Source organism: Salvelinus sp. IW2-2015, linkage group LG4p (genome assembly GCF_002910315.2).
Source record: "Salvelinus sp. IW2-2015 linkage group LG4p, ASM291031v2, whole genome shotgun sequence".
Taxonomy (NCBI): domain Eukaryota; kingdom Metazoa; phylum Chordata; class Actinopteri; order Salmoniformes; family Salmonidae; genus Salvelinus; species Salvelinus sp. IW2-2015.
Window position 1 is genome coordinate 15,883,216 of NC_036841.1, and position 23,309 is coordinate 15,906,524.

At 42.4% G+C, this 23,309-nt stretch overlaps 1 protein-coding gene across 1 annotated transcript; it reads left to right on the top strand.

The window, feature by feature from the left end:
* The first annotated feature begins 771 nt into the window (after positions 1 to 771).
* clptm1 (CLPTM1 regulator of GABA type A receptor forward trafficking) lies at positions 772 to 23,309 on the top strand. Its single transcript, XM_023982662.2, has 15 exons — positions 772 to 877; positions 9,515 to 9,642; positions 12,258 to 12,381; positions 12,693 to 12,851; positions 12,960 to 13,077; positions 13,174 to 13,259; positions 13,378 to 13,498; positions 13,682 to 13,926; positions 14,103 to 14,196; positions 14,304 to 14,431; positions 14,591 to 14,653; positions 14,743 to 14,838; positions 14,944 to 15,079; positions 15,515 to 15,682; positions 22,457 to 23,309. The coding sequence occupies exons 1-15, from the start codon at positions 833 to 835 to the stop codon at positions 22,654 to 22,656; spliced, it is 1,911 nt and encodes a 636-aa protein (XP_023838430.1). The 5' UTR covers positions 772 to 832; the 3' UTR covers positions 22,657 to 23,309.

Genomic DNA, 23,309 nt, shown 5'->3' on the forward strand with positions numbered 1-23,309 from the left:
ACAATAACATCTGCTAAATATGTGTATGTGACCAATAAAGTTAGATTTGATTTTAATAGAAAATGACTGAAGTAAAATTGAAAGTCACCCAGTAAAATACTATTTGAGTAAAAGTCTAAAAGTATTTGGTTTTAAATATACTTAAGTATCATAAGTCAATTGAATTGCTCAAATATACTTAAGTATCATAAGTAAAAGTTTAAATCATTTCAAATTCCTTATATTAAGTAAACCAGACAGCACAATTTTCTTGGTATTTATTTATGGATAGCCAGGGGCACACTCCAACACTCAGACATAATTTACAAAGGAAGCATATGTGTTAAATGAGTCGGCCGGAACAGAGGCAGTATGGATAACCCGGGATGTTCTCTTGATAAGTGGGTGAATTTGAATTTTTCTGTAAAAACGTAACGAGTACTTTTGGGTGTCAGGGAAATGTAATGGTGTAAAAAGTAATTTTCTTCAGGAATGTACTGAGGTAAAAGTAGGAAAACAAAATACACGGTAAGGTGCAGATACAACAAAAAACTAGTACTTCAAAGTATTTTTTTTTACAAAGGTACTGGGTTACAACAGGCACAAATACTGTAAGCACAACATACCACTGAACATACAGTAAAGAGAGTGTAACAGATATAACAAGCTGCTGTCTCCTCTATTGTTTAAAAGAGGGGACTGTTGGAAATAGAGAGATAAGGCACTGATGTCTTCATGCCAACATGGGACGACTTGCTTCTTTGCAAAAAACGTCACGTTGATGATGTACCTATCTGAGCTCACGCGAGGACTGCGATTTCATTGCCAGCAGTGTGCGACAGAGACAGCGAAGATGGCGTCGCAGGAGACCGAAGCTTCTCCGCAAGCCAACGGCGAGGTAAAAATGAATTAAATTGTATGACTGTCTTCCATGTGTGAACGTACCAATATCGGCATATGGCTAACTCGAGTAGTGAGTGGCACTGCAGACATTGTTATTGAAGTGTGATCGTTTCACACGCGAGCTTTTGACGTTGTCAATGCCGGTCGGTTTAAAAACGTCCCCCTGCCTTTCACGGTGCGTTTGTTACAGCATCTTGCAAGTTAGTTATTTTCTGATAAGCCAACAGAACTGTCGACAACCATATTTCTGACCAAAATAATGAGGTCGGTACTTGGGGTAACAGATCACGTCATGACAGTGGATGATTGGGTTAGCCCGTTTTAACCTAGCTAGTTAGCTACAAGAGTGGCTAGCTAGACTGGCGATGATATTTCGTCAGCCTATGTAGCTAGCCAACGTTCGTTAGCAGAATCATTTGTCAATCATTACCTTTAATCGCACGGCCTTCTTCAATGGACTAAACGAATCACAGCCCGACGCTGAGAATGATCGAACATCTGTGTTTTCTAGATTTTAGTTCGTTAGTTAATTGGTTATGGATGTTGCATTTTATTAGCTAGCAAGCAGATCCGACCCGCATGCTTACAGGTGCACTGGGGTCAGACAGGATTCATGTGTAGATTAAGACACGGTGGAGTTGGCGCAAGATATGGCTCGGGAAACATACCTCAATCCAAGGGATGATAAATGTGCTGTATTCCGATTTGTCCCATTATCCAAACTGTTACACCGAGAAGTTTGCTGGAAGGGTTAGTTAAAAGAGTTAGGTAACATGCAAAGTAGTTAAAGTTRCTAAACATGCTTTGGTTGTCTGTGATGAGATTTGAACTTGCAACCTTCGGGTTGCTAGACATTTGCGTTAAATGCCGAACCAACTACCCTACTTTAATTTGTCTGTTTTATGTAACCATACCAAATGTAAAATGTACTAATTTGGATGTCCTGGATTTACATTTATTATGTTACGTCTAGCCTGAGACCAGGCTGTTTTTCTGGTAAACTGCYCTTTTCATCCTCAAGCCATAGCAGCCATTTTGGAATTGCAGTGTCAGCCAATCTGCTTCTTTGTTGTTCAACGCGACATGTCATTCCATAATGGCTGCTGTGGCTACTGATAACTGTCATTCAATCTTCTCCTGTAACAGTTGGGATAATGGGACAATTCGGAGTACAAAGCATTTATCATCCCTGAATTGAGGTATGTTTTCCAAGTGAGATGCCGGATAATCTAAACAATTTACACGGTGAGCCTGTCTGACCCTARTGCATCTGTAAGCAAGCGGGTTGGATATTCTGGTTAGTTATTAGCTAACTAGCTAGCAAGCTAGTCACTACTCATCAGTTAGCAAGCTAATGTTGACTTCAGTCAAACATCATTGCACATGCATGCCACGGGACTGTCATCCCCTTCTGAGCAGATCTGATCAATTACTCATTTTTGGTTCGTGTGACATTTGCTTTCCACTGCGAGACTACGCATGTAAAAATAAAGAAAGGGGGGGGCCTAATGTCTTGCTGTGTCTCAACAAGCCTCCTGATTTGACAGGTGTGTTCGGTTATTAAATCAACTTGAAACGCATCCACTAGAGGCCCTCTTACCACGCTAACCTTCAGAGTGGTGTTCTTTAAGGTCCCCGGGGCTTGTTTGTGCAGATACTCGTGAATGCAGTGGATAATCAACTAGAAGTATCTCCCACTCATAGGAACCAGTTTGGTCCTCTTATCACAGATACTGTAACTCATCTAACCAATGAGGAATGCTACAGGAGCCAAGGCAGCAGCTGTCTTCCGATTCCCTCCATGAAAGATTGACAGATAAGGGCTGTGTTGCCTCTCATAGCAGTAGKCAAAGCCATTGGTTGTTTTCAATGCTTTTACTCTGTGTCCCATTGGCAGAATTTAGTAGTGGGTAAAATGTTAACCCCAGTTGACAATGTGAGTTGTAAGGATTACTTCTTACTGGGAAGATAACACAGTTGGATTTTGGATCCTGTGTCATCTTGGGGTGCCCTCCGGAACAAAACGGAGCATCTGCCACAGATAATGGAATCATTCCAGTCAGTTAACATCATAAGGAAACTGCTGCCTTCACGCAAAAACACTCATGCAGCACTGTTTAGCTTCAGCCTCTTAGGCCATGGTGGTCACTGTGTTGACTGAAACCTTTTTGACTGTCAGTGCAGTTTGTTCTTAGAGGCTTGCTGTCCATCCCTTTTGTGTTGGTGACATGGAGGGGAGATGTGATTTTCAGAACGTGGGGCCTGTCTTGTGACTTGGAGTGTGCTTGTCTTTTGTGTCACTGGGCAAAAATGCACCACTGCTTGGGCTTTCTGACTGCCACGTTCTTGGCTTGGCATGTTTCCTTCATGCTGCACTCACTCCGGACCATACAACTTAATTAGACAGGTTTTTGCTTACATGTCAAATCCTATCAAAGTAGCTATGTCATCATGGGTCCTACTAGTAGGCTTTCAGGGGAACATTAATGCAGTGTAAACCATTGAGAAACCTCAGGAAATCACTGTCTTTATAAGTGACTCACATAATTCATTGGTGGCTCTTGAAATGAGTCCCAGACTGGATAACCCCAAAGTGCTACTTTCCGTCAGCCTTGTTTTTTTTTTTTCTCTTTCTCGCTTCAGGTAAAATGTAGCTGATGCTGGAAAATCAATGATCTTTTCTTATAGTGATCATGGAAACTGGAAGCTTTTGGGGCAAAATGTCCTACAGTCGACAAAACAAAATACACCAGACATGGGTGAATTTTGTTGTCTGTAACCACGTTTCCATCCACAGTTTTTATGCAAGCAAAATCACGACCGCTGTGATGGAAACGGGAAGTTTCAGTACAATTTTATAAATGCCGACAGACTAGGGACGTTAACCATTAAACGGTTAGCTGCTGAAAATACATTTGACCTGTCATGATATAGGTGAATTTGCATAATTTWGTGGAATTAAATTGGCGTGTGTATTTCCGTTAGTCGTCATGCTAGTTTGAGGAGCGGAATAGCCGATCACCTGTCAAAAAGCCTGTACCGATGAGAAACGTGCTTTTGTCAGCATAGTCATTGCGCAACAAATAACATGCGATTGCATCTAAAATTGTTAACTTTGATGGCCACGATTTTAAAAGGAGCTGATTCTTTTATTTATTTTTACTCGATCTCAACTCGTAATTAAAGTACGCCTCCCATTCGAGTGCGTAGGCTATAACGTTAGTCAATAGTAAGAAGGCAATCAGCGCGTCACTCACCACTGCAATTTGAGTTTGCGGCAGTATATTTGTTTGAAACCTGAACATTTTGCATCAAATAATGAGTCATGTCTTGCCTTGCTTCAAAGTAGCCTTGCAAAAATCCATGCATAGAAACGCGGAGGCAATTATTTAAAACTTCCTCATGCCATTAATCAGCATTTCTCTCCTGTTCAAATTAAATTCCCGTGAATTGCGTTTTGGCAAATGTTTAAAAATGACGTTTTATTAGCTGCTTCATTACAGCAGTTGCATGTTAAATAATAGACCATAGAGCCTTTTAACTGTATGAAGCTCTGTGGCGACAGAGCCCCACCTGTTTTGAGCCCCACAGTTTTAGGTTAGAAATAGTGTAGCAAAGGGTCTGAAACTTTCCGGGGAACTTTCCATGGGAAGTTAAGCCTGGGAATTTTGCTTAAATTCCTTCAAAAAGTTATCTTATAACAGTGAATGTTTTTTTTATGGGATACACATAAGGCAATTCTAGATTTTGTGGCATATTTTAATTAAACTATCCCCAATTCAATGGAATTGCAACCCTCTGCATGCACAGTGCATTTTTCCATCACATGTGCAGTGCACTCTTCCATCACATGTACAGCTGATTCTCAAGATCTTGCACACTAATGAGATGTTATTGAGCCCACACTGTCTGAGCCAAGGACTTCATGCTTTCTGGTAAGTTTTGATTACAATACTGGGTGGGTTGAATATTTTATGACATACATTATTTTTTGTTAACTAGTAAATAGTAGCCTACAGCCAAGTCTGTTTAAATCATTTTTAACTTGTTAACAATTTCTGCTTGTTAGTTTTTGCTACCATGTGGGTTTTAGCTTGCTTGAGCCTGCTAACTGAGTGTTAATTCATCTGTTTCCATACATGTTTAAACAACTCCTTTGTAAAGATAAATGTTTTAAAATTAATCTAACTGCCTAACTATTTATCTGTACATGGAATTTTATTTTTTATTTTTTTTACAAATGTTTTTCTAATCTTTACAGGAAAATGCCACGGGCACTATCTGATGTGTGGAGACATTTCACTGCATCTAATGTAGAAGGAAAAGCTGTGTACATTTGCAAATACCGTGCCAAATCATATGTGAAGAATGCAACAAAGATGCAGAATCATCTGGCCAAGTGCATAAAGTTCCCTCCGCGCTCACAACAAGCAACCTCTGACAAAAGTCCCTCTACTTATATTCGAGGTGAAAATTATGAGTGGACACATAATCGATAGCAACAGCTCATGGTCCTCCTGGAATAAGWTTTTTTTTTTTGACTCAATGGAGGAATGTAGTCAGAGAAATGCTAATGAATGTATTGCTCGAGCTGTGTATGCAACTGGTTCACCTCTGATGCTCACAGGCAATGTGTATTGGAAGAGATTTCTGAATGTTCTTCGCCCAGCATACACCCCTCCAACCAGACATGCTTTATCTACTCATTTGCTGGATGCAGAGTCCAACAGAGTTCAAGTGAAGGTCAAGCAAATCATAGAGAAGGCAGACTGTATTGCAATCATCTCTGATGGGTGGTCAAATGTTTGTGGGCAAGGAATAATTAACTACATSTCCACCCCTCAACTAGTATTCTACAAGAGCACAGACACAAGGGGCAACAGACACACCGGTCTCTACGTTGCAGGTGAGCTGAAGGTAGTCATCAATGACCTTGGTCCACAGAAGGTATTTGCACTGCGTACATGTTGAACCCCAAGTATGCTGGCAAGAGCAACCTGTCTGGGGTGGGGATCAACAAGGTCTATGGTGTCATCACTACTGTATCTCGCCACCTTGGCCTGGATGAGGGCAAGGTTCTTGACAGTCTGGTGAAGTACACTTCCAAGCAAGGGCTTTGGGATGGAGATGCAATATGGCAGTCGTGGCAACATACCTCATCAGCCACCTGGTGGAAGGGACTTTGTGGATCTGAGGCTCTTTCCCCTGTTGCCTCCATCATCCTCCAAATCCCACCAACATCAGCCACCTCGGAGCGCAACTGGTCCTTGTTTGGGAACACACGCCAAAGCACGCAACAGGCTGACCAATACAAGGGTTGAAAAATTGGTGGCCATCCGGGAAAATTTGAGGCTTTTTGAGTGACAATGAGCCATCCTCAACAAGGTTGGAAAGTGACAGTGAAGATAAGGCCTCAGTCTGATGTTCAAGAGGTGAACATTGAGAAGACATGGAAGCCTGAGAGGAAGACAACCAAAGCTTTAGTTTCTAGACTATCTTTTTACAGATGTACAGTTGAAGTCTGAAGTTTACATGCACTTAGTTTGGAATCATTAAAACTAGTTTTTCAACCACTCCACAAATTTCTTGTTAACAAACTATAGTTTTGGCAAGTCAGTTAGGACATCTACTTTGTGCATAACACAAGTCATTTTTCCAACAATTGTTTACAGACAGTGAATTATAAGTGAAATGATCTATCACAATTTCAGTAGGTCAAACGTTTGATACACTGAATTCCAGAAAATGATGTCATGGCTTTAGAAGCTTCTGATAGGCTAATTGACATCATTTGAGTCAATTGGAAGTGTACCTGTGGATGTATTTCAAGGCCTACCTTCAAACTCGGTGCATCTTGCACTTGCTAGCTAATTTTGCCTTTTTAGCTAGCTTGCTGCTGCTAGCTAATTTGTCCTGTGATATAAACATTGAGTTCTTTTTTTACCTGAAATGCTAGCAGTCATCATAATTGAATCAAGTCGACACTCTACTGGCAAATCCTTCTCAATCATTGTCACATGAAGATAAATTSAAGATAAAAACGTCTCTGTGCTCATCAGCCATTGGACATAAAAATTACACATGTTGAAATCACAAATTCAACAATGAGTGGTTTGGAAGGAAGCCGTGGCTAACTGCAAGCATCTCAATCAAAGCAATCACTATTTAACTTCCCCTACCTGTAATTCAGTGGAGAGGGTGTGTGTGGTCCAAGTCTCTGGGTTTAAGGATTTAAAACATCTGTCTGAAAGGGTTTCAAAACATGAGAATTGTGCATCACATATAGACAACGCTGTTAAACTTGGGTTACTGGGGAAATCAAAAGTTGTGACTCAACTACACACCTCATAGACGAGCCATCGACCTGCACAACCAACGAACKGAGGAGAATAGGTACGTGCTTGCCACAATTATAGCATGCATTAAATTGTGTGGCAATTGTGAGACAGCGCTCGGGCCATTTAAACAGCACATTGATACCAGGAAGTTGATACCAGGAAATACCAGGAAGTTGAAATTAGATTTTTATTTCAGGAACAAATCTTGCTTTTCAATGTTAGTCAGAAAATATCTTGTTCGAAGACCCTTTTTTTAATCAGTGCTGGATTATGGTGATATTGTCTATATGCAGGCCTCAGCAAGTACATCTAGCACAATCCAAAACACATTTTGGGGTTGTATGTATGAAGTGTACAGAGAAGCTATTGCTAAGGAGGTGTCTGACTCCTTTTGCGTCTGTACAGGCAGATGAGACCACTGACGTCTCCTGTAAATCAAAGATGGTAATAGTGCTGCGCTACATGTTGCCAGACAACAGTGTGGGTGAGAGGTTTGTGGCGGTGAAGGACAAAACTGGTGTTGGCCTCAAGTCCTAGCGCCACTGAATGTCAAGAAGCTGGTTGCACAAACCTACGACGGGGCAGTGGTGATGAGTGGTAATGTACGTGGTGTCCAAACGCTACTGAAGGATACTTACCCAAACCAGCAATTTGTGCACTTTCTGTTGGTTACGTAATTTTACTGTTTGGGGAAAARAATTGTTAGTCGGCTGCAAAATGTACCAACGTTTGCATCCTTACGACAGACATTTTGTTCGTTAGACATGGTGAGATCGTTTTGTCTGTAAAATGTTTTATGCAAGAAATAGCAGTGGAAACAAACTTTTTTTTAATGCACACATATTGATATAATAACCATCATATCGAAGTAAACTTAAGTCACGCGATATGTGGTCCTGCCACTATGACTCGGAAAACCATGCAGTTCGGCTAGATAAATAATGAACTTCAGAGGGTGGTGGTGCAAGGTCATGAGCTTGATGCTCCTTTTCAATAAATACCGAGGGTCTTATTCTAGTGACATGATGGCTGCTGTATGACAAATTAAAAATGAACTTGCTCTTTTGTCCATAATCATCTCGTGTAGGACATACCCGCACTATGTCTGCGAGCTGTTGGCTAGAGCGCACGCGCCAATACCAGAGTGGGCACTTTTGCTATATAACGCAACATTTAAACCATCAGAGTTGAAAATGCAATGGAAACCCATTTTAACTTGTATTTCTTTATACGGTACTTAATTAAGAACTTAAGCACGAAAGTTGTGCACTACGTCATCACGTACGACTAGTCAATTTGATGGAAACACGTCTCTGGTGGGAAAAGGCACATTTTGTTAATGCAGAGAATATTTGCATACATCTTTTGCCTAGCTATTGAAATTGCTTTTTTAAATTTACATTTTTGCACCCTACATTCCACTTTATCAGTGTTGTCTTGAGAACATGCACCAAGACGACAAGATAGGGCAAGTTTGCTATTGATAGAGACAGTTTTTGTGACAACCGATGGAATCGCATTGAACTGAATAATTCCATGAACTGAATAAAAAACTGATGTGGAAAAGTTTTTTTTTTTTATGTCATCACGCACAGCTTTTCATCTGTAACAAGCCAGTTTGATGGAAACACTCCTGTGCATATCTTTTTGATGGATATTTAGCTAGTGGATGGAAACCCATCTTAGGATTCCCTGATTGATGTGGATGCACGATATAGCGGTGAACATATCGGAATCGGCCGATATTAGCTAAAAATGCCAACATCGGTATTGGCCGATGTCTAGTTCAACGGCGATGTTAAAAACCGATGTCAAAGCTACCGTGCATACCTATATAACGTAGGTACTTGACGTAATAACTCCACGTACAATTTTGAAACGACTGAACAAATGAACAATGGAACAGAATAGCAAGTAAGTGAAAGAAATATGTTTGGATTGTTTTACTGGTAATGGGGACATACGTAAATGCCAACAATAACTTCAGTTAAGAACATATTCTTATTTACAATAACGGCCCGGRCGAAGCTGGGCCAATTGTGTGACGCCCAATCACGGCCTGATGTGATACTGCCTGGATTAGAACCAGGKACTTTAGTGACGCCTCTTTCACTGAGATGCAGTGCCTATTTAACTACTAGAATGCTTAAAAGGTCGCACAAATTTTAAATACTGGTTATTTGTATCTTTTTGTTTTTGGCAAGGACAATATTGGATATCGGTATCGGCCAAAAATGTCATATCGGTGCATCACTACTGATTTTGATGTGGCGTGTGTGTGTGTGTGTGTGTAGGTGAGCAGCAATGGCGCGGCTGCAGTCGTGGATGGCCAGGCCGTACAGACTGCTGCTGGGGACCCTGCACAGCAACCGCCGGCTCCACCAGCCAACGCATGGTCGGTCATAAAGGGAGTCCTCTTCAGGTGGGTCAGAGATGTGCACACGGAAAGTATTCAGACCCTTTTACTTTGTCCATATTTTGTTACGCTACAGCCTTATTCTAAAATTGATTAAATAGTTTTTTTCGCTCATCAATCTACGCACTACCCCGTACTGAGAAATCAAAAACTGAAATATCACATTTACACAAGTATTCAGACCCCTTTACTCAGTAGTTTGAAGCACCTTTGGCAGCAATTACAGCCTGGAGTCTTCTTGGGTATGATGCTACAAGCTTGGTGTAACTGTATTTGGGGAGTTTCTCCCATTCTTCTCTGCAGATCCTCTCAAGCACTGTCAGGTTGGATGGGGAGCGTCGCTGCACAGCTATTTTCAGGTCATTCCAGAGACGTTTGATCGGGTTCAAGTCCGGTTTCTTGCTGGGCCACTCAAGGACATTCAGAGACTTGTCCCCCCCTAGCCACTCCTGCGTTGTCTGTGTGGTTGGAAAGTGAAGCTTTGCTCCAGTCTGAGGTCATGAGCAGGTTTTCATCAAGGAATTCTCTACTTTGCTCCGTTCATCTTTCCCTCGATTCTGACTGCTCTCCCAGTCCCTGCCGCTGAAAAACATCCTACTGCATGTTGCTACTGCCACCACCATGCTTCACCGTAGGGATGGTGCAAGGTTTCCTCCAGATGTCACGATTGGCATTAAGGCCAAAGAGTTCAATCTTGGTTTCATCAGAAACCAAGGCACACGATGGAGCACGCGGAACCCAAACCGCGTGCGCCATCGTGCATAAATGTATTTTATCCCCCCACACCAAACGCGATCACGACACGCAGGTTAAAATATCTAAACAAACTCTGAACCAATTACATTAATTTGGGAACAGGTTGAAAAGCATTAAACATTTATGGCAATTTAGCCAGCTAGCTTGCACTTGCTAGCCAATTTGTCCTATTTAGCTAGTTTGCGGTTGCTAGCTAATTTGTCCTGGGATATAAACATTGAGTTGTTATTTTACCTGAAATGCACAAGGTCCTCTACTCCGACAATTAATCCACACACAAAACGGTCAACCGAATCGWTTCTAGTCATCTCCTCCCAGGTTTTTTCTTCTCTTGACTTTATATTGCGATTGGCAACTTTCATAAAGTAGGTGCATTACCGCCACCGACCATGTTCGTCTTTCAGTCACCCACGTGGGTATAACCAATGAGGAGATGGGAGAGGCAGGAGTTGAAGCGCGATCTGCGTAACAAATAGAACTGACTTCTATTTTAGCCCTTGGCAACGCAGATGCTCGTTGGCGCGCGTGCAATAATTGATTAATATAGATTTCAAAATGTATTTTGCAACACTTGCGCATGCAACGCGAGCGGTCTAGTCAGGGTATAAGTCTAAATATTGCTGTTACATTGCACAACCTTCAATGTTATGTCATAATTATGTACAATTCCGGCAAATTTATTATGKTCTTTGTTAGGAAGAAAGGGTCTTCACACAGTTCGCAACGAGCCAGGCGGCCCAAACTGCTGCATATACCCTGACTGCTTGCACAGAACGCAAGTGAAGTGACACAATTTCCCGAGTTAATATTGACTGCTAACATGCATTTCTTAACTAAAGTATGCAGGTTTAAAAAAATATATATACTTGTGTATTGATTTTAAGACAGGGATGGATGTTTATGGTTCAGTACATTGGTGCAAAGCCAGCGCCTTTTTTTTTTCGCGAATGCGCTTGTTAAATCATCACCAGTTTGGCGAAGTAGGCTGTGATTCAATGATAAATTAACAGACACCGTATTGATTATTTGCAACGCAGGACAAGTTAGTTAACCTAGTAATATCATCAACCATGTGTAGTTAACTAGTGATTATGTTAAGATTTTTTTTATAAGATAAGTTTAATGCTAGTTAGCAACTTACCTTGGCTCCTTGCTGCATTCCACTAACAGGTGGACAGCCTGCCACGCAGTCTACTCGTGTTGTGCAATGTAATCGGCCATAATCAGCGCCCAAAAATGCAGATTATCGATTGTTATGAAAGCTTGAAATCGACCCTAACTAATCGGCCATGTCGACCTCTAGTACGCACTACCCTCTGCAGTGTCTTACGGTTGGATTCCAAGCAGTTCCCTGTGATGCAACTGGTCAGGATGCACTCGATGGTGCAGCTGTGGAACATTTTGAGGATCTGGGGACCCATGCCAAATCTCCTGTCTCTAAGACAGTCATAAAGAGGGCACGACAATGAAAGGCATTGTCGTGTCCTCTTCATGACTGTCTTAGTGTGTTTGGACCATGATAGTTTGTTGGTGACGTGGACACCAAGGAACTGTAATCAATCCTCCAACACTGACGCTATATTAAAAAAAAAACACTTGTCTTTATCTCAACCTTTTGTTTGTCACACATACTTTACGGTAGATGCTAAGTGGGATTGTTGGGACCCCTACCTTAACCGTTTTAAATTTCAACTTTAATGGGGTGATGTCATTTGGGTAGTCCCAAATCATAGAAATTTAATTCTATTTCTATGGTTCCAAGCATCCCACTTAGAAAAAATAACTTTTACACATTTGACTAAAAGTTTATTTGGTTTCAATTGGACTAACTTGACTTTCTTCTTCTCTTTCCTCGTCCTCTACAGGATCTTTGTCATCTGGGCCATCAGTAGCTGGTTCCGCAGAGGGTCCTCTACACCAGACCCCAGTACCCCGGCTGGGGCACCGCATTTACCCAGCCGAAACCTTTTCCCCAAGGAAAGCCTCATGGTACGCCGGCCTTTTCACACCGTTCTGCATAAGCGATTAACCCCAGGTCATGTGACTGTATTGACTTCCTGGTTGACCTTTGGTCTGTGCCTGCCGCTCAGTTCTCTGGGTGAGTTGTGTGCACAACTTGTCTCCGTTGATGAGCTTGATCCTGGCTAGCTTATTAACTCAGTAATTAGTTCACACTGCTGGACAAAGAAGCTGTGCCACAGCAAACAACCACCCAAAGTGGTTGAGAACAAGTCAATAGAAGAATATGGAAATGGATAACATGAAGAATAAATGATAACCTGTTTTCTTTTTGCCCTCAGGACCTGTATGTGTACATCTCACAGGACGAGGTGTTCTCTGACTTCAACGACACACAGTCCCTGTTCTGGTTCCATAGAGACCTGGTCTACGGAGACTGGAACACTGGAGAAGATGGGGACGGCTGCTATGAGCACTCAATAGATCTGGACATCCCAGAGGTGAGGGGGGAGGGGGCGACTGGGTAGGAGAGGGAGCAGGAGGGAGAAGTGAAGGTAGGATGTCCATTTTCTAATCTCTCTCTCTTTCGCTGATCCTATGTGTTACAGAAGGTGCAAATGAATGGTTCCCTCTACATCCACGTGTATTTCACGAAGACTGGATTCCACCCAGACCCCAAGCGCAAGGGCCAGTATCGTCGGCTAGCGACAGTCCATGCCACGCGTAGTAAGTAACTGCCCCCCCACACTCTGGTGCATGCATGACCTTATCAAAGTAGTATGTCAGTGGTTTGACTCACGTTTTACTCTTTGACTCTTTCAGTGCTGAACAAGTTCAAACGCAGGAAGTTCGTGAAGACTAAGAACCTGCTGACGGGGGAGACCGAGACCGACCCGGAGATGATCAAGGTCAGCTGTGTTTACCATGATGCCGTAGACCCTATTTTATTTTCGGTCAGTAAAACCAGTCCGCACAGTATTGATTGACTGCCGTTCCTCTTTTCTCCCACCCCGCCCCCCCCCCCAGCGAGCGGAGAGCCACGGCCCAGTGGAGATCATCTCCCACTGGCACCCCAACCTCACCATCAACATGGTGGACGACCATACAGCCTGGGTCAAGGGCTCGGTCCCCCCTCCACTGGACCAACGTAAGCTCTACGCACCTATTCTCGTGCTTCTCAGTGGGTCATACCAGAGCATGTACTAGGAGGGTTGAGMTCTASTGCTTMTTTACAAAWRTCWAACTRAAGKTGAAATACCTTTTASTTACTGCTCTATTCTGKCTGTCTCATTTTCTCAACCCRTTMTTTTTACCCTYYCCAACCCTACAGATGTGAAGTTTGACGCGGTGAGCGGCGACTACTATCCTATCGTCTACTTCAACGACTACTGGAACCTGCAGAAAGACTACTACCCCATCAATGAGACTCTGCAGTCGCTGCCTCTGCGCCTGTCCTACTGCCCGCTGTCCCTGTGGCGCTGGCAGCTCTACGCTGCCCAGAATGCCCGCTCACCATGGAACTTCCTGCCAGAGGACACCTATGAGCAGTCTGACGAGGACCAGGACTCTGTCAAGGTCAGGGGTTAGAGGTCATAGGCCAGGGGAGGGTGTAAATAGAGAAGGAGATATAGATTTTTGTTTTGCTTTTGCTCCTCCAATATAGCACATCTTAGAATCAAACTGGTCCCCGAGTCTGGACTCCATGTTGTTTCCCTGGTAACCGTTGTTAAGGAACTGTGTTGTCTCTGTAGGTGGCCCTGCTGGAAACMAACCCCTACCTCCTGGGCGTGACCATTGTGGTCTCAATCGTTCACAGCATCTTCGAGTTCCTGGCATTCAAGAATGGTGAGCTCACTGTGCTTCTTTTTCCTGCAGCTTAACTGCCTATTACATGTATTTTGTGTGGTTGAATGTTCTTTCTATTCTGGTGTGTGTGTGTGTGTGTGTGTCAGACATCCAGTTCTGGAACAGCAGGCAGTCCATGGAGGGTCTCTCTGTGCGCTCCATCATCTTCGGGGTGTTCCAGTCCCTGGTGGTGCTGCTCTACATCCTGGACAATGAGACTAACTTTGTGGTGCAGGTCAGTGGGTTTTTCATTTATATAAATAAAGACTTGTCACCAGACCCTTTGTAATGTCATTCATCATGGCAGGCTCTGTACGCATGTCATTCATGACCATTGTACTAGAGCAGAGTGGTCCCTTWTCTAATCCCCATCTCGTGTCCCATTAACATCCAGGTCAGCGTGTTCATCGGCCTGCTCATCGACTTCTGGAAGATCACCAAGGTCATGGACGTCAAGGTGAGATGGAGAACAGGTATTTCTCTTGTTTTTGGTTGCACAAATGAATCCCTGTTTGTTAGYTAATCTGGATGTCGGTTTCCCCTTAGTTGGACAGAGAAAACAAATTGTTCGGGATCCTCCCACGCTTATCAATAAAAGACAAGTCAACGTACGTGCAGTCCTCCACCAAAGTCTTCGACGACGTAAGGAAACGCGTCAACACCACACAATACAATAGCTTTTATTGCCCGCTAGAATGGAAAATCTTCTACTGATGTTTTTTGTCCTGTCCTCTTCCCTCTGCGTAGATGGCTTTCAAGTACCTTTCTTGGCTGCTGTACCCTCTGTTCGGGTGCTATGCCGTCTACAGTGTGTTGTACCAAGAGCACAAAGGCTGGTACTCATTCGTACTGGGCATGCTCTATGGCTTCTTGTTAACCTTTGGTGAGTCACTGGTRGTCATTGTTCAGGAATGTGATTATAAATTATTATATTTTGTCTGATTTTAAGGAATTCCTATTTTTCTGGTCTTTGAAAATCATCCTTTCCTCGTTTTTCTATGCTGTGATGATCAAATCGCTAAATATCAGTTGCACAGTCCAGGACAAGTGAGAGTCTATGCCGTCTTAATCCTCATTTACATAGTCTGATCCCTATTGACAGTCTGTCCAAGCAGACAGTCTAGCCTTATTGACCCATAAGTCTATAGTTATTGATAGTCTGTCCTTGTTAACACATTGTCTCCCAAATGTGTCTCCATTAATTGACATCCTAAGTGATATTCTACCCTAAGTGACACTGTCAGAGGAGGACTAAGTGCGATGCTCATTGTTTCTTTGATCTGATGCGTTGTCKTGTCTGCTTTGTGATTTGGCTCAGGTTTCATCACGATGACGCCACAGCTGTTCATCAACTATAAGATGAAGTCTGTGGCCCACCTCCCATGGAGGATGCTCACCTACAAGGCACTGAACACCTTCATCGACGACCTGTTCGCCTTTGTCATCAAGATGCCCATGATGTACAGGATAGGATGTCTCAGAGACGGTGCGTTATCACTCACTGCCCTCCCAACACACACATTTCATAGACTTAAGTACAGCTCATTCCGGGTCTTAACAATGACTATCCCATTGTAAAAAAAAAAGTTTAAAAAAAATAGTTCCCTTAGGGGTTTAACGGTACACGTATTCGTACCGAACCGTTTCTTTCTGGCTACATCGTAGACCTGAATGAATGCATCCCAAAAATATATGAACAAAGTAATAAGACTAGGCCTACAGGCTATGTCTACGCTCCATTGTATGCCCTTTTGAGTACATCTGAGCTGAAAAATAACATGCTCAGGCTGTTCCGTTAACGACTACAGCGGTTCCTCATTTGAAATCATACTGCAGTATAGTGAACGGTATGTTGTGATATGTCGGTGAGTCGCAGCGCTTGCAGTTAATACTCATTTAAAACACCAGAGGGCATATTTGAGTACATCTACTCTATCTAGTATTTTTACCCTTCTTTTTAGTAACGAAAACACAAAGATGTTGATGAACAAATACTGTATACTACTTTCTATTGGATATTAAGTATATAGTGTACATCATGACCTAAAGGTTGTGTTGATTATGTGGATTATACTTGTCATTTGTAGGGGGTTGAAGCATTTGTCAGGGCAAATCACGTCTGTGATATTGAGTTAGACATTTCAAACTTTAGTCTTGTCAGGTGAACTGTTGTATCTTTTGGTTTGATCATTTCGTTTAAGCGTTTCAGTTATAAAAATTAGTAACAAAAGGGAGCCTTGAATAATTAAACAATAAATGAACTGCAACAAGTTGGCGAAAACAATTGCAATCACGAATGTAAGCGACTCTTTTTAATCCTGGCTGTGCTATTATTGTATTTGTTGTGTTCCAAATCGTCCTAATTTTTATTTAATTTTTTTAAATTTAGGAATTCCCTTCTCCCAGCTGCCAATTGCCAGATATCTCAATTCTTATTAGCCAATGCCCATCACGTGATCGGGTCCTTATCACAGGCATCGCAGCTTCGAAGTAGGCTGCAAGTGACGACAAACTGATGCAATGGCGCACGTCCTTATCGAATTCCGAGGCGCATATTAAAGATGTCAGAAGAACAGTCCACATTTTACTTTTCGTCGTCCAACAAGATGAGTAGGCCTAACGAACGGCAAAAGCACTAGCCTACGTCAATCTACAGTAGAAAAGTTGACCTATTCTATTGGTCAGCGTGTCCTTCTGTGCGACAAAGAAATATTTCAAATATAGTCTGGGACAGTTGATAGATCCCAAATGAACAAAACCACTACATAAAAAAAAAAAAACGTTTTAAAAAGCAATGAGTCTGATGCAACAGATCACAACGTTTAGCTTAAAATGTTGATGGGCTATTAGGCTGTTTCTTTACATTGTAAGCGCAGCAATGCACACACTACAGTAGGCTATAAGCRCTAATGTTCCAAAATGCAATTAGCGGGGAAGACACCCTTCCTGAAAGTGCACCGCAAATGTGAGCGGTTTCATATGACAGAGATGAAAATATCCTAAAGAAATGTTGGAAGTAGGGAAGACCCAAAGATGCATCCACAAGCATGGGTTGTTAATATGACTAGGATTGTGTCTTTGGCTGCTGGACAACGAAAGACAGTTGAGATAAATGAAGACTGGTTTCAATTGCATGTGAGGAAGTGTTTAAAGAAGAATCCCATTAMTGTTCCTATGGTCGGAACATTGCAAAAAATACTGTTGTCTGTAGTTCTAGATGTATTTATGGGTTGATCATCTATGGAAAGAAGTTAGAGGGTGCTCAACCAACGTGAGTCGAGGTGCAACCAACAACAACAACAACAAAAATTCTCTGCTTATTTGAGCTGTTATTGCCATATGGACTTTGTCTTTAAGCAAAAAGGGGTATCTTCTCTATACCACCCCTACGTTGTCACAACTGATTGGCTCAAATGCATTAAGAAGGAAAGAAATTCCACAAATTAACGTTTAACAAGGCACACCTGTTAATTGAAATGTTTCCCAGGTTGGCTACCTAATGAAGCTGGTTGAGAGTGGTGCAAAGCTGTCATCAAGGCAAATGGTGGCTACTTTGAAGAATCTCAAATATAAAATACATTTGGATTTGTTTAACACTTTTTTTTTGGTTACTACATGACTCCATGAAGTTATTTGGATTTTTTTTACAAATTATCTTTGAAAGACAGGGTCCTGAAAAAGGGACGTTTCTTTTTGTTGCTGAGTTTATATATCCAACATATTCAACATGCATTATATAGTGATGGTTGTATATCAATTACACCTACTATAGTTGAAAAAAGCTTGCCCGGTTTTCCAATAGTGACTGGTTCCACTTCTGTATTTCATCACAAGGTGGAGACATTGACCATAGTACCCCAAACCCTGAGTACCGACCTGTATGGTCTACCACGTGTCTCATTAGCAGCACGAGCTGACGATTTCTCCTTAATTATCTTCCCCATGCCCTAACATGAACTTGTCCCTTCACTTTGTGATTATTCTGAAGGAGGCCATTGAAGGCCGAAACGTCAATCTTTTAAACCTGTTTAGTGAAACTAAAGTTTTAGTGGTGAGCGAGCGTTGCRCCTTTTCCATTCCAATGGGTTCATCATATAGAAATTATAAAAAATATTATTTTAACAACTCCAAAGCAATTGCCTGTCTATGGCTCAGGAACCACTTCCTCTTTCTATAATCAAGATACCTGTCGGTAACTCTTGTTGGATTCTGGGTTAAACTTGGTACATTGCTATCCTAGAAACTGGTTTTTACATCAGAAGTTGATGGTTATCTGTTGGAGCCAGATGGCTTTGGAATGTGCTRKGTGGACGGGAGGAAGTCACAGGATTGCTGTAGGGGATACGGATGGACATCTGTGGATTAGGCAAATGAGGGGTTGAGGTCAGGTCAGATMCCCTGAAGGGAGAAATGATGGTTTATTACCCTATTACTYCYTCTTCCTGTCGAACGATAATAGATGTAAGGATTGGAGAGAAGGAGGAGTGCCTAACTTGGAGTATATATACTTGTGGTGGTAGAAACATGTGTCTAATGCAGCTGTATTGATCCTCTGGGAAGAATAAACTTGGTTAAGCTTTCAGAGTGTCAGTTTTATTACTCTGAGAATTAGAACACTTAACTGTTAGGTCAGTTTATGGGGTCTCCTGTAGGCCGTCATTGTAAATAAGAATTMGTTCTAAATAAGAATGAGTTAAATAAAGGTTACTTTTTTTTCTTTTTATCTGTCAACGACTAGTTGGAACTCTTAAGACTGGAGAGGCTTCATGCATAGCAAGTTACGATATTAAGACTAAACAGGACGCGCTCTTAGGCCTACAGCTCAGTGGTGGTTATACAGAGCTACTACTATAAGAAGCCATATAATGACATGACTTATTATAATGAGGATCATAATTGTARTAACAATAAGGAGATGAAGAAAAAGGAGGGTAGAGAAGCGAGAGCTGCTTGCATATTATGTGTGACAAACAGATGGTGTTGGATTATAATACTTTTTCTGCCTGTTTGGAACCGTGTAAACAACACAAGTAATACCAGAGAATCTGTTCTAACAAACATTTGTAAAGCCTTTTATTAAAGCGTAGCAAAGATTTTAAAAACAGACGGCTTGCTTTACCCAACATTTATCTGACATTTTGCAGTTGTGATACTTGGTACTCACGGAGTCAGTAGACTATTAAATAAACTCTCAAACAGGCAACAGAAGCAGGATCTGTCTCATTCCTGTAGACATACTTTTGGTCATGTGTATGTGGAAACATGCTCGTTGAACATCTCATTCCAAAATCATGGGCGTTTTAGTATGGACTTGGTCCCCCCTTTGCTTCTATAACAGCCTCTACACATCTGGGAAGGCTTTCCACTAGATGTTGGAACATTGCTGCGGGCACTTGCTAAACGATTTAGGACTAGCTTGCAGTCAGCTTACCAATTCATCCCAAAGGTGTTCATTGGGGTTGAGGTCAGGGCTCTGTGCAAGTTCTTCCACACCTATCTCGACAAACCATTTCTGTATGCACYTCACTTTGTGCACGGGGGGCATTGTCATGCAGAAACAGTAAAGTGCCTTCCCCAAACTGTTGCCACAAAGTTGGAAGCACATAATCGTCTTGAATGTCATTGTATTCTGTAGCATTAAGATTTCCCTTCACTGGAACTAAGGGGCCTAGCATGAACCATGAAAAACAGCCCCATCCTCCACCAAACTTTACAGTTGGCGCTAAGCATTGGTTCAGGCAGCGTTCATCCGCCAAACCCAGATTCGTCTGTCATCACTCCAGAGAACGCGTTTCCAGAGTCCAATGGCGGCGAGCTTTACACCACTCCAGCCAACACTTGGTATTTGACATGGTGATCTTAATCTTGTGTGCGGTTGCTCGGCCATGGAAACCCATTTCATGAAGCTCCCAACAAACAGTTCTTGTGCTGACGTTGCTTCCAGAGGCAGTTTGGAACTCGGTAGTGAGTGTTGCAACCGAGGACATMATTTTTACGCGCTACAGCACTCGGCGGTCCCATTCTGTGAGCTTGTGTGGCCTACCCCTTTGAGGCTGAGCCATTGTTGCTCCTAGATGTTTCCATTTCACAATAACAGCGCTTACAGTTGACCGGGGCAGCTCTAGCAGGGCAGAAATTTGACAAACTGACTTGTTGGAAAGGTGGCATCCTATGACGGTGCCACGTTGAAAGTCACTGAGCTCTTCAGTAAGGCCATTCTACTGCCAATTTGTCTACGTAGATTGCATGGCTGTGTCCTCAATTTTATACACCTGTCAGCAACAGTTGATCAGGCTGTTGATTTTGACCTGTGGAATGTTGTCCCCCCCCTCCTCACGATAACTCTGTGCATTGAAATTGCCCTCGATATAATGTAATTGTTCATGRTCCGTAGCTTATGCCTACCCATACCACAACCCTACCACCACCATGGGGCACTCTGTTCACAACGTTGACATCAGCAAACCGCTCGCCCACACAACGTCTGCGGTTGTGAGGCCCGTTGGACGTACTGCCAAATTCTCTAAAACGACRTTGGAGGCGTCTTATGGTAGAGAAATGAACATTTAAATTACTTCGCAACATCTCTGGTGGACATTCCTGCAATCAACATGCCAATTGCACGCTCCCTTGACTTGAGACATCTGTGGCAATGTGTTGTGACAAAAGTTAACATTTTAGTGGCCTTTTATTGTCCCCAGCACAAGGTGCACCTGTGTAATGATCATGCTGTTTAATCAGCTTCTTGATATGCCACACCTGTGAGGTGCATGGATTATCTTGGCAAAGGAGAAATGTTCACTAACAGGGATGTAAACAAATTTGAACAATTTAGAGAGAAAAGCTTTTTGTGCGTATGAAACATTTCTGGGATCTTTTATTGCAGCTCATGAAACATGGGACCAACACTTCACATGTTKCGTTTTATATTTTTGTTCAGTGTAATTAAGTTGATGTTTCCTCAATTCTGCACAAAGCAACATATAGGGAAAGGCGACAATTCAATGGTCACTGAAGATTGTTTCAGAACCATGGACAGCTCTATTTTTCAGCAAAGGGCCGAGTGACTCACTTATTTGTAGCTTTTGTTCAAAACAAGTTATACTATAAAGCAGTATAAGTTCTTTAAGTTCTTTCTGATTGTCTTTAGCATGTTTATTGCTGCGGATATGCGCCCATTCTTGGTTGTTGAGAATATGGGGATTCAGCACCTCATGAAAGTGCTCGAGCCACTACGATACTGGCCCTCTCGCACCCATGTCAGCACACGGGTAGGACCCGCTCTATCTAAGCAAGCTAAAGCCGAYGTTGTCAATGAATTGGCCAATGCACCATGTGTTGAGCTTACTACAGATCAGTGATGGGCAACTCCAGTCCTCGGGGTCTAGAGTGGTGTCACACTTTTCCCCATCCTTATCAAACACAGCTGATTAAACTAATTGCATTCTAAACTGAAGATTATGATTAGTTGATTGTTGGAGTCAGGTGTGTTAACTGGGGCAAAAGTGACACACCAATCAGGCCCCAGAGGACTGGAGTTGCCCATCCCCGCTACAGATGGATCTCCAGGCCTACAGAGGGCTAATTAAAGGATAAAAATATATATATTGTTAAAGTACATTTCCTGCAATTCTACACATTTTTGGCATAGGGTGGAGGCAAATGTTTGCAGTTTTAAATATGATCACTTGTGATCAATGTGCCCCACCCCGGTCGGTATTTCAAAACATGGTTAATACAAGTTTAGATAGCTGGCCGCAAGACTAACTAAACAATCAAATATTTMTTTGCTGACAACGGCTAATTGAGTGAGTGACTGATGCACAACCACATGTTTAAATTGCAGCTTGTGTTTTCTATTATTCTAACTCTCAACAGTAAGTTGAGACCCAGGCTGAGTTGGTCAGCCGGCTACAAAATGTTCTGCGGGTTCATCCCTGGTGTAGATGAAAGGGACAGGTTAAGGATTCTCAAGCCTTGAGACAATTGACACATGGGGTGTCAACTGAATATTAGGAAGGTGTTTCTAATGTACAATGTCTGAGCCATGTTTACATATTGATTTCACACGCATATTGCACTCTATTTTAGTGTTGTTGTTGAGTTATTGTTTTCATTTAAGAAAATGAAGGGGGGAAAAATTCCCGCTGTATCGAAACCGAACTGTGACCCCAAAACCACAATACGTACCGAACCATGTGTTTTGGGGAACATTACACCCCTGGTTCCCTGTAATAACTCTTATGTTTCCCTCCCACAGACGTAGTATTCTTTGTCTACCTGTACCAGCGCTGGATCTACAGGGTGGATCCCAACCGGATGAACGAATTTGGCACCAGCGGAGCGGAACCCACTGGAGTGGACCCTAACAAGGACAGCACAGYACCGGGGGAGGTCACAGCCACAGGGGAGGTCGCCGCCATAACAGAGAAAGCAGAGGAGGAGAAGAAGAACGATTAACATGACCAACCTATCCGCCTTTCTCGCCCTCGCTCCTGGGGCGAAGCGGACCTGTGGAAACCAGGCAGAGTGAAATGTCACTTGCCAGGGAAAAGGAGTCATTGTATTCTGTCATGGACACCGCTACATATTTCTGTTTAACTCTCTTCTTTGTGTGGGGGATCTGCAGCAAATCGTAATTAATGTAGACTCACTTTTTATTTTTTATTTTTTTGCAGTTCAAGTGAAGTGAAACGTGATGTACTGTAATCTTTATCTTTTTCAATGGGTAACAGTAATGTTTTGGAAGCAAGGTTGTGAATGTGGGAGGCCCAGTTGAGGGTGGAAGGTCGCAGTACATATCTCCGTATTTTCAGATCTGCGACATTTTTGGATTTCTTGTGATTATTTTTTTATTTAAATTTTTCATTCCATGTGTGAACGCAGTGTGTCATGGTGGGGTAACTGGAAATGGGTGAGTAGTGCTGGAGGAAACTGGAAGTGTCCAGAGCCAAGGGCGACGTGAAGGGAACCAAGATGGACGACCTGTCCAACACTACCCACGAAAGACAGACTACCCTCCATTTTTAAACAAATGGTCGATGTTCCAAACTTGAACAAAAAAAACTGCCTTGTAGGTATTAATATAAATATWAATATTATTAATGACTTGA